Below are 12,329 nucleotides of genomic sequence, written 5' to 3'. Positions count from 1 at the left end.
GATTGATTTTAGCCTAATTCTTCCAACCCCCTTTTCCACTCCCAGGTCCCAACTGAGGAAATAGCACCCTATTGTTGGTGCTGCTCAATGGAGACAGGAGCCCGAGAGAGGTGAGCCCAGAAAAACGGAACTGGGAAGTGGAGGGCAGGATTGGGACAAGACTTATCAGTTTCAGGGCTTAATGATACTGAGTTTCTTAGTTGGAGACCTATTTCCCTCTGTCATGGTGAAGTGGATGAAATGAATAAGGGACTTAGGTTAGGTTAAATATATCAATGGCCTCTCTCTCGCCCTCCCTCACCAGGGGAAAGAACATTAGAGTCAGCTTCCCTCACATTTGAATTTCTTTTCAAGTCCAAGGATAAGGGAAAAATCAGAAAGTTAATATATTTCCTCCAAATATTGGAGGAAAATAGCAGGCCAAGCTCCCTCCCGTAATGGTCCTAAAAAAGGGGTATACCTAGTATGCACTCATGAATAGCAGGGACCTCAGATTCTAGGCACAGTGACTCTTATTTACTATTCTAGTTAATCATGTTGAACCAGTAATGAATAAGAAATTTATTAATTATTGCATTATTTTTTTAAAAATAAAAAAATTTAAAGGAGAGGAAAAAAAAAGAATCACCCTTTTGAATTAAGGAATATGTCTCCAAAAATACCAGTTAATGTCAAAAGTATAGAGGAGAGGAGTAGGGTACATAAATACATTAATAAAGATTAAGTTGTTAAATTCTTTTGAAAATTAGAAACATGGCTCAAAGGAAAGATTCAAAAACCTGGATTTGCATCCTGGCTTTAGATACTTAAACTTCCAGAGTCTCAATTTCCTCAGCATTTAAATGAGGGTGACAACAATTGCAATACTTGTTTGGGAGGGCTAAAAGGTACCATTTTGTAAATTACAAGTCAGTATACAAACACCATTTGATATTTTTATTAGGACAGCTCTCTATTATAAGTCTGGTTGTGAGACTGGCACAATAAATATTTGTAGAGTGAATTAACAAATGAATGAGGACAGGAAAATTCTGCTGGGGGGAGGTTTGGCTGGGCGGAATGACAGGCAGTGGAGAGGGAGTTCCAATGGGTGGGTGGCCCATGGTATTAAGAAGACAGCAAGAGATGTTGGATGATCAGAAGCACAAACACAGTTAAACTCTGATATAGCTCTAATTTCTAGTATTAAAAGACATTTTTTAAGAAGCTTAAGCTCATAGTAAAATGCAAAAGTGTACAAAAGCCCTGAGGTGATTAGGATGAAATGATTTTAAAAATCCATTGTTTAAGCACTAAATATAATCTAATCAATTCAGTTATGGAAACATATTATGCCTATCCTTAAAAAAATGTTTTTAAAGCTGCCTATCACACACAGATGTTTCACTGAAGACATTACACCTACCGTATATATCCAACCTCGCAGTGCACGACACGATACCAGCTTCATTCTTGGCTGACAACGTGTACCATCCAGCGTCGGATTTCTTGGCTGGCTGAATGAGGAGGCAGACATAGCCTGTTGTATCCTGGTGCATACTGGAGGAAAAAGAGTACATATCCATTGAATCTGGGGGCAGAAAAAGCCTGGAGCAGTTCAGGGCTCAGGGAAATTCTTGGGGCAAATCCACCAGGGCAGTGTTTCCCTTCTCCCTGACCTTACTGGGAGGGATAGGGCAATCAGCTTAAAGTAATTATCAGGGCACCTGGGTGGTTCAGTGGTTGAGTGTCTGCCCGCAGTGAGAGTAGACATCCTTGACTTATTCTTAACCTTAGGGAAAAGCTTTCAGTTTTTCACCATTGATTATGGTGTCTGCTGTGGGTTTTTCATATATGGGCTTTTATTATGTTGAGAATTTTTATCACGAATACAAGTTGTACTTTGTAAAATGCTTTTTCTGCATCTATTGAAATGATCATATGGTTTTGTTCTTTCTCTTGTTTATGTGATATATCACATTGAATGATTTATGAATATTGAACCACCCTTGCAACTCAGGAATAAATCCCACTTGATCATGGTGAATGATTTTTTTAACGTATTGTTGGATTTAGCTTGTTAATATTTTGTTGAGGGTTTTTGCATCTATGTTCATTAGAGATATTGGCCTGCAGTTTTTTCTTTTCTTCTCTTTTCCTTTCTTTCTTTGTTTCTTTCTTTGTTTCTTTCTTTCTTTTTCTTAAAAGGTCCATACTATCCAAAGCAATCTACAGATTTAGTGCAATCCCTATCAAAGTACCAATGGCATTTGTCACTGAACTAGAACAAATGATCCTAAAATTTGAATGGAACCACAGAAAACCCCAAATAGCTGAAGTAATCTTGAAAAGAAAAACAGAAATGGAGGTATCATAATCACAGATTTAAAGTTATACTACAAAGCTGTAGTAATCAAAACAGTATGATGCTGACACAAATATAGACCAATAGGTTAATGGAACAGAATAGAGTGCCCAGAAGTAAACCCACAATTGTATGGTAAATTAATCTTGACACAGGAGGCAAGAATATGCAATGGGGAAAAGACAGTCTCTTCAACAAATGGTGTTAGGAAGACTGGATAGCTACATGCAAAAGAATGAAACTGGACCACTTTCTAACACCACATGCAAAAATAAACTCAATATGGATTAAGGACATAATATGAGACCTGAAACCATAAAAATCCTAGAAGAGAGCACAGACAGTAACTTCTCTGACATTAGCCATAGCAACATTTTTCTAGATACATCTCCTGAGGCAAAGAAAACAAAAGCAAAAATAAGCTATTGGGACTACATCAAAATAAAAAGCTTCTGAACAGCAAAGGAAACAATCAACAAAACTAAAAGATAGCCTACTGAGTGGGAGAAGATATTTGCATATGACATATCTGATAAAAGGTTAGTATCCAAAATATATAAAGAACTTAATACAACTCAACACACAAAAAGCCAAATAGTCCAATTTAATAATGAGCAGAGGACATGAGCAGACATTTCTCCAAGGAAGACATACAGATGGCCAACAGACACATGAAAAAGAGGCTCAACATCACATCATCAGGGAAATGCAAATCAAAACCACAATAAGATATTTCACCTCACACCTGTCAGAATGGGTAAAACCAACACAAGAAACAATAAGCATTGGCAAGGGTATGGAGAAAAAGGAACCCTAATGCACTTTTGGTGGGACTAAAAACTGCTATGGCCACTGTGGAAAACAGTATGGAGGCTCCTCAAAAAATTAAAAAACAGAATCACTGTATGATCCAGTTATTCCACTACTGACTGGGTTTTTGTGCAAAGAAAGCAAAAATACTAATCTGAAAGGATATATATACCCTCATGTTTATTGCAGCACTATTTACAATAGCCAAGATATGGAAGTAATCCATATGTCCATAGGTTGATGAACGAATATAGAAGATGTGTGTGTGTGTGCGTGTGTGTGTGTAATATTACTCAGCCATAAAAGAATAAAATCTTACCATTTGCAACAACATGAATGGATCTAGAGGATATAATGCCAAATGAAATAAGTCAGCCAGAGAAAGACATATCATAATATTTCATTCATATGTGGAATTTAAGAAAAAACAAAGGAACAAAGGGAAAAAAGAGACAAACCAAAACACACACCAGACTCTTAATTGTAGAGAACAAACACATGGTCACCAGAGGGGAGATGAGTAGAGGGATGAGTGAAAAAGGTGATAGGATAAATTTATCTTGAGCACTTAATAATGTATAGAATTGTTAAATCACTATATTGTACACCTGAAACTCATGTAACACTGAACGTTAACTATACTGAATTTAAAATAAAAACCCCTGCTAATTAATCCTCCCAAAACTTAAAGTTTTAAAACTTTAGGACACTCGGGGTGCCTAGGTGGCTCAGTCGGTTAAGCATCTGCCTTTGGTTCAGGTCATGATCCTGGGGTCCTGTGATTGAGCTCTGCATCAGGCTCCTTGCTCAGCAGGGAGCCTGCTTCTCCCTCTGCCTGCTGCTCCCCCTGCTTGTGCGCACTCTCTCTTTCTTTCTGAGAAGTAAATAAATAAAATATTTTAAAAGAACCCCAAACTTTGAGACATGGACTACCCTTCAGGAACAAAAAGGAATAAATTCTTGATATGCACGATAACACAGATGAAACTCAAATGCATCATGCTGAGTGAAAGATGCCAGATTTAAAAGACAGCAGACTTATTTGGGTGCCCAGCAAGCCCTACTGAGCTTGGAAGTCCCTTTGAACATGAGAGCAGACTATACCTGATTCTCTCTCGAGTGAAAGGGATGGTCTCGTTGTCCTTCTTCCAGTAGAACACGGGTGGCGGCATGCCTATCACTCGGCACTCCAGCCTCACGGGGTGGCCTTCAGGAACTCCACTGTTCTGCAGTTTCTCTAGGATCACAGGTGCTTTCTTCACCTCTTTGGCTGAATGAGAGAAGGGCCATCCTTGTTTGAATATTAAGTACCCTGGGGTCCATGCTTCAAACTCATTACAGCCCTGGAATTTAGCAGAGTGGGCGCCTACCCATTTTACCTCCTCTTCCGAACACTTCCCACAGCTCTAAGTGAAGATCATTGCCTTGACAAAAGCTCTGGAAGTGATTTAAAAAGGCATGAGAGAACCTCTTTGCATATTGTATGAGAGGGTAAGGGATCTGAGTTGCTCACAGGGGATACGAATGGTGGGTGTGAAATTTAAGAAGTTTCTTTTATTCTCAGCAGTAAATTTTTTTTTTAAATTTTGAAAAACAATAGATTTTATGTACTGAATATATGCTTTTTATTTTCTAGAGGAGTTTATTTTGTAGAAGGTATATTAATTTTCCCTCAACTTTTATTTTGAAGAAGTTTATAGCTACAGAAAAGAAATATACTACTTTTTCTTAAGTTTTATTTATTCAAATAATAGCTACACTCAAAGTGGGGCTCGAACTCACAACCCAGAGACCAAGAGTTGCATGCTCCTCTGAGTAAGTTAGTCAGGCATCCCAGAAGTACATTACAGTGCAAATTATGCTTCCTAAGGAGACTTTTTAATGAGAGGGGGCCAGAACTAGATAAGGCAAAGATACCTCATATATCAGGATTCCAGAGTCAATATTGGCAAAATAGTGGGGGAAAAGTAAAAGCTTACAATCAATACATCCTTGTAGAATGAGCTTTTCCTACTCTGTTGGGTAAGAAAAAAATTAGTGAGAAAAAGAAAAGGATATATGGGGTAAGCAGCCACTAGTCTAGAGAGAGGATAGCATGCTGAACCCCACCTGGTTTCTGGTAAGGGCCAAACATGGGAGCAAGTTCAGCACTAGAATTCGTGTATTCTGAAATCTAATTCTGTCTGGACCCCTGCCTTGAGGGCTGGTATCAACCAAGTGATGATGACTTGTTGTCCTTATTTGTAGGCATGACAGTGTTTTGTTTATATAATCTTCTAAGGTAAAGGTTTGTTTGTTTAGTTATCAACTAACACTTGTTGAGCACCGTGCATGTTCCAGGCACCGAGTCAGACAACTGGAAATATACAGAAAGAGTCAAAATGTCTGACTTTAGAAGCTTACAGTCTCTTCAGGAAGGCAAAGTTTACATGGAAGGCAATTACAGGAAGGTTGCAAGTACTCTAAAGAGTCCCTCCTTTTCTAAGTGCTATGGAAACAGAGGAGGATATGCCTCTGGGGTGACATTTGAATTAAGCCTTAGAGAGTAACTAGGAGGTTCCTAGGCAAAGAAGGGTATTCCAGGTAGAAGGATCAGTGAAGCAATGGCATAGATGCTTGGGGTAGGGGCAAGATCCTGGTATGTTCCAGGAGTGATGAACTGTGGGGCAAGGGACTTGAATTTATTGGTAGTCAATATACTAATTAATTGATTAACTATTACAATGACTCCGATTTATTACATGTTGTATGCACAACATACCACATTATGTGTTTACTGATATGTCTTTGAAAGCAATGTAGAAAATATGGTCCTTACTACAGCGAAGGAGAAACTGAGATTAAGCTTGGTTAAAGTTTAACTTGATTAAACTTGGGCAAAGGACTAAGGAATTGTGTCAGAGGCTGTGCATATTTGGGCAATAACTTTGAAGGGAGTTAGGGGTCCCAGCTGCAAACCTTACCTACTACAGTGAGCTCCAGACTAAAGGAATTCTGGCCGGTTTTGTTGGTAGCAACGCATGTATAGGTCCCTGCATCACGTTGGGTGAGCGGGTCAATGAGCAGAGAGTGGACTCCAGTCTCCCTGACCAACATCTTGTGGGAGGCGTCTGGTAGCACAGGTTGGCCATTGAGCAGCCACGTCAGTTCTGGGGGCGGTAAGCCACTCACCTAATAAACAACAGGACAGCTGAGGCAAATGACAGACCGATGACAGGCAGATTTATTTGGTGGTTGAATTCTTCATCCTCTTCTGGCACCAGAGATAGTGAGAAAAATCATGGGGTGGATAAAAACCTCTCCTCAGAGGCATTAGGACAAGAGGGGCTGGATGAATTGCCAAATTAATTTAAACTGTATAGGATTTTGACCCAAATTTGAGTGATGAATATATTCTAGATTAGCATAAATAAGAAATAAAAAAAACTAAATGAATAGATAAAAAAGGCCTGCAGAGTTAGTTTCACAGATGATATTTTGCTTACATTGTCAGTGTGGATGCCATCCCCCTTGGTGTCTGCAGACATTCTGCAGCTCTGTTGCCAGGATATTTGGATATATATTGTTTATATATATTGCTTACATGATAAGCAAGAGGCAGCCAAGGAAAGGGAAGACATTAAATTAGAATTCTCAAACCTTGCTGTGTGTTATAATCATGTGGGTTGCATTTGAAAATCTCAATGTTCACTTGCTATATTAAATCAGAATCTCTGGGGATGGGACCTGGAATGGGTATCTTTTTGGGTGTAGGATGGAAGAAGTAACAATCAATCTCAAATATTATTTAGGCAGCCATTGGCAGAGTAAGAACCACCTAGAGAAGTGGACTCCACGGATGCTTAATCTCAAACCTTTACTAATTAGCATCTAAAATTCCCATAGCATTCTGCATCTTTGTCTGGGATAGAAGAGGTGACTTAAATTTCTCTTCATATTGAGAGATATTCATGCTCCTCAACTGAACATAGTTTCTGATTGAAGAATTAGCATGTAGAATAGCTAAAGGTGGTGGATGTTGATTAGTCTGAGAAACCAACTCCCATTTTCATAAACTACCGTGGAGCCATCTTTTCATGACTAATTTTTTCAATCTATATATATATATCATAGAAATTCACATCAAGGATGCAAAAATCACACTGTTGGCTTTATAGTAATAAAGACTTTCCAGGGACTTATATCACTTTTTGGTTGTCTTTTACAGATGAAGAGTTAACTTGATACAATACCAATGTAATTTTATTAAGATATAGAGACTTAAAAATTCCATGAAATTCTTTTGACTGGTATTAAATGCTCTGAAAAAGCCTTGTGAGAAAAGAAGTGATCTTTCTCCCTTCCCCAGTCCCCCTTTCGCTAAACAAAACAAGACACAAAACGAATACAGACAAAAATAAGTAAAAAAAAAACAAAACAAAAAACAAATGCAAAATGTGAACAGAGCTGGAACCAAGGATAGGTATAAGAGTCTACCTTACAGTCCAACCGACAGAGGCGCCCCTCGTGAGCTACCATATCCCCAGGAGCCTGCAGGAAATGCGGTCGGAAAAAGCGTTCCTGTAGGGGCTCTTTGTCTCTTTCTTGTACTCGGGACCTTCCTCTATAAAAACAAGCATGTTCAGGCATTAAACATAGAAACCAATCTATAGGGGCCCTTGGGTGTCTCAGTGGTTGAGTGTCTGCCTTTGGCTCAGGGTGTGATCCCAGGGTCCTGCGATTAAGTCCCACATTGGGCTCCCCACAGGGAGCCTGCTTCTCCCTCTGCCTAGGTCTCTGTGTCTCTCATGAATAAATAAATGAAATCTTTAAAAAACCTCCAATCTAAACAAAACAAAACAAAACAAAAAAACCTCCAATCTATAAACTTAAAACAGCAAGCATTTAGGCCTGGTTATAGAGTCCAGAGAACAGATATTTTGGGGGTGGGGTGAGGAAGGAGGTTGTAAACAAATAATAAAATAATAAATAATGGTGTGAAGCTTATGTAAAAAAGCAAAGTGGTAAGCATCTCATACACTGTAGGATTATCTTATGAGATCTGTAATAAAATAAACAGGCTTTAGCAGCTTCTTTCTCTCTGAAGTCATTCTGGGTTAAGTAGCTCAGCTCCCCTTGCCTTGGCTTTGACCAGTTGTTCAAAAGTTTCAAAATAAACAAATAAATCAGTATTCAAGCTGAATCTCAAATGAGAGCCAAAAGACAAGTCCTGTTTATTACCCAGAACAAGGCAGCTGCAATCCCTGTGTCTCTGAGTAATAAAATTTAACCTGGCTATAAATTATGGCAGACCATTAAAGATGGTCATGAACTTAAACTGGTTAAGACTGACCAACAGTAACAGCTGTTCCTGAGGAAAAAAAATGAAGAAGAAGGTATAGTTGCAGCAGTGATGAAATACTGTATCTGAACCATGGGTCACTATTTTTGCTCCTTTGGTAAGTCAAATATAATTTATCCATGTCAGCAACTATGGAATGCTTTGCTAAGACTTCATGGCACCATAAGACTCAAGGGGAAGCCAGGATCTTAATTCTTAACGGTTAGTAAAATCAGAGAGGAATAAAGCCAATTGCTATATTAGAGACAATTGTTATACCGGGGACAACAACAAAAATATTTGACCTATATACATATACCCATTAACAGTTTCTGTTGTATTATTTCTTAAAAGATTTTATTTATTCACGAGAAACACACAGAGAGAGGCAGAGACATAGGCAGAGGGAGAAGCAGGCTCCCACAGGGAGCCCGATGTGGGACTTGATCCTGAGACTCCAGGATCACACCCTGAGCCAAAGGCAGAGATCCTCAACTGCTGAGCCACTCAGGCGTCCCCAGTTTCTGTTTTATTAAAGAAAATATGGTAATTTAATTCAAAGATTCTGGTTTATATATTATCTGCACAGGTGCTACTGATGGTTACAAATTTTGAGCCATTAAGAGTATATGACAGACCACTGCATCTCAAATGTAATGTGCTCACAAATCACCTAGGGATCTTATTATAATGTACTTTATTTCTTTTCAAGATTTTATTTATTTATTCATGAGAATACACAGAAAGGGGAGAGAGAGGCAGAGACACAGGCAGAGGGAGAAACAGGCTCCATGCACCGGGAGCCCGACGTGGGATTCGATTCCGGGTCTCCAGGATTGCGCCCTGGGCTGAAGGCGGCGCTAAACCTCTGAGCCACCCGAGCTGCCCTATAATGCGCTTTCTGATTCAGTAGGTCTGGGGTGGGGCTTGGGATTCCACATTTACAACAGGCTCCCAAGGAATGTTGATGCTACAGGTGCAGAACTGCACTTTATGTAACAATTTGTAGACCAATACTTTGATGTTTATTGTGGTGGGCGGATGTTTGGGAGGAGCTAGAGAAGGGAGATTCTTACTGTCTTTACCTGTGAGACTGACCAGCAGATGTTAGTCGACTGCGAATGGGCAAACTTTGGACCATCAAGTGGCCTGAACAGCTGATTCTCCCCTGAGAAACAAAAATAAGAGATTTCCACATTTTTTTTCAATTTATATGAATTTTTTTCTGGACTGGAGCATTATGAACCTTTTGCTAACTATTCTGAGGACAAAAACTTGGGGGTGGGAATGAAAACAATAAAATATGACTCCTTAGATCACTGTTAATATTCCAGGGAGGAATTTAAAGAATATTATGGAGACTTTCATTTTGAGCTGAGAAATGAATAGAGCACAGATGTAAACAAATCTGAATTCTTGTGCACTTAACATTATCTGCAGTCACATGCAGAGACTGTGGCCAAGTATTTTATACTTTTCTTAATAGAGATTATCCTCAAAACTAACATTTTTAATAAGAAGAATGGGTGAGAATAGAAATTATAGTTCTATAGTTTGTATTCTAATTGTGGTTGAAGATATTTATTCTGCCACCATGACTTTTAGGGGAATTTTAAGTCTTGATCTCATTCAGAAAAGGAAAGTGAAATATTATGGCTTTCCAACTTTTACCAAAAAAAAAAAAAAAAGACATTATGATTTTGAGGAATATTGACAAGTGTTTTTGGAGTAATTTGCTTATTTTCTAAAGAACAAAACAAATCATTCTTTGGTAGAATGATTTATAGACTCTTCAAGAGAGTGAATGAGTTGATAACCATATGATTTAGCCCAATACATCTGGGATATAGTGAACAGATACTACAAATCTCCTTTGACAAAGGCTGAAGGGTTGAGTGACCCATCAATGGCTAACTGGTCTTTTAAGCTGTGATACTGTGCTCTAGTTACACACAATCACAATGCTTCTCATTCATTTTCCTCAGCAATCCTTAGTAATTGGCACTTCTCAAGGTCTCATTCACAATGACATCAAGTTCTCCTTCCTCAGAGTGCAGCACAGCGCAGAACCCTGCTTCTCCACCTGGGGGTTGGCAGCCATGATAGTGTAGTTGCCATCGTCATCACTGGTGGTGGAGTCGATGTGCAGAGAGCACGTCCCATCTCCTTCTCGCCTCATTTTGCAGTGCTCATTTCTCTTTGATATCTGCTTCCCATCTTTGAACCAGTAAACCTGCAATGAGAGTTAATCGAGGAGAACATACACTGTTCTGTACATCTTTTGAGGATGATGAAGTAGGAAGTAGGGTGAGGCAAGGACTGATAGTCATCTCTACAAGTGCCCCATCCCTTATAAAGCACTTAGAAAAATATATATTAAAAATGACTATATAATATGCTCCTGCACTTGTACATACACAATACATAAGTCAAAAATTCTGTATAATTTAGGATCAAGATCAAGCTTTTGACTGTTTCTATTGTACTTCATAATTACTTAAAAAGCCACCCCAAGGACCAGACATGTCTTCAGAGGCAAAATAATGAAAGCCAGGAGTGTGAATTCCGCCCCCCCCCCCCATTATCCTGTTTACAAGCTCAAGTCTTCTGCAGTCACAGATCTGAGAGTCTACAATAGCTCACCTTACTTGAAAGGATAGTATGGTTTATTATACCAAGTGGAAGGAAGCCAGGAGTCACTTGTTAAATTTCTCATCTGGCTAAAATTTAAGTAAGTATATTTTTCATGTTGAATTCTGCATGTATCAAGGAGATATCTCAAAGATAGGGGGTTAAAATACTGGCTGCAGCTGTTCTTCTTCACATTTCCTGGTTACCTAACCATACATGATAACACCATGCTAATGTTTTTGAAAGTAGAGCAGAGAGATCCCCTACCACAGCCATACCAGGTGTAAATCCTTCTTTCAGCTGACTGCCAAAAAAATCTGGTGACTCATAAGATTTTTCAGCAGCCAGTAATAACGATATGACATTTTCAGCATTTACCAACCTAATAGTCATAATACAAATATAGCTCACTTTGTGCAACAACAGGCACTTTGTGGGTATTCAATAAATGTTAAGTAAAAAGAAAAATATCAATTTGGTGAGTTTGGTGGTTGAGAGAATCAATAGCCCAAAATGGAAGATCATGACTAAGAAGTTTATTTTAAACTTGTATTAAAATTCTAACTTACCCATAAATCTGATTTATTTTTGGCCTAATTATTTAATGATCCTATCTCTGACTCTCTCTTTTTAGTAAAATTATCTAGGCTTTGTTAGTTTTCTGGCAGTAGTTTTTATTCCCTCTGTAGATACTTCCCTAGAATCTGACAAAACTTTCATTAAGGCACCGTCTACAGCTCTGTGTTGTTGGTTGGGCAACCAACTGGTCATCTTCTCCTACCTTTGGAACTGGTATTCCAACAATTTTGCAAGTAAATGTCACTGGAGAGCCTTCTGTAACCCGGAAATGCTTAAGTCTTTTGTCAAAGATGGGAGCAATACACTTGCCCGTGGGGATCTCATCATGTTGGATTTCATCATCTGATTCATCAACAGGGGTACGTTCCAAGCGAAACTCTATTTCATTCATCAGCCTCTGCTCAAAGCTTGAAATTTTGTACTCCTGTCAAAATGGCAAATATGTTTCAATTTCAGTTCTATGGGTGAGAAAGAGGATGACTATGAGTATAATTTGAGGATGGAACTTTTTAGATTCAGATATTAAATATATATCATGGAAACCCAATAAACCAAACATATTCCATTTCCAGTTCCTCACCATGGAGCACTAAAGGAGATGTCAATGTCTCTACTATAATCCCAAACTGCCTTAGTGAATCCTGA

The 12,329-nt window shown here is 38.7% G+C and overlaps 1 protein-coding gene across 6 annotated transcripts in view; it reads right to left on the bottom strand.

Annotated features, from left to right (window-relative positions):
• Positions 1-12,329, bottom strand: part of MYPN (myopalladin) — a 110,199-nt gene that overhangs the window by 9,608 nt on the left and 88,262 nt on the right. For all 6 annotated transcript variants that reach the window (XM_072823302.1, XM_072823305.1, XM_072823303.1 and 3 more), the window contains 7 exons: positions 11,887-12,108; positions 10,558-10,707; positions 9,560-9,642; positions 7,631-7,757; positions 6,118-6,325; positions 4,259-4,424; positions 1,406-1,539 (listed from right to left, as the gene is read on the bottom strand). In XM_072823302.1, coding sequence (XP_072679403.1) covers positions 1,406-1,539; positions 4,259-4,424; positions 6,118-6,325; positions 7,631-7,757; positions 9,560-9,642; positions 10,558-10,707; positions 11,887-12,108 — 1,090 coding nt within the window. The remainder of the gene's footprint in view (positions 1-1,405; positions 1,540-4,258; positions 4,425-6,117; positions 6,326-7,630; positions 7,758-9,559; positions 9,643-10,557; positions 10,708-11,886; positions 12,109-12,329) is intronic.

This window comes from Canis lupus, chromosome 4 (assembly GCF_048164855.1).
Source record: "Canis lupus baileyi chromosome 4, mCanLup2.hap1, whole genome shotgun sequence".
In the NCBI taxonomy this organism is placed as follows: domain Eukaryota; kingdom Metazoa; phylum Chordata; class Mammalia; order Carnivora; family Canidae; genus Canis; species Canis lupus.
The sequence above is the reverse complement of the archived record's forward strand: the minus strand, read 5'-3'. Positions and strand labels throughout refer to the sequence as shown.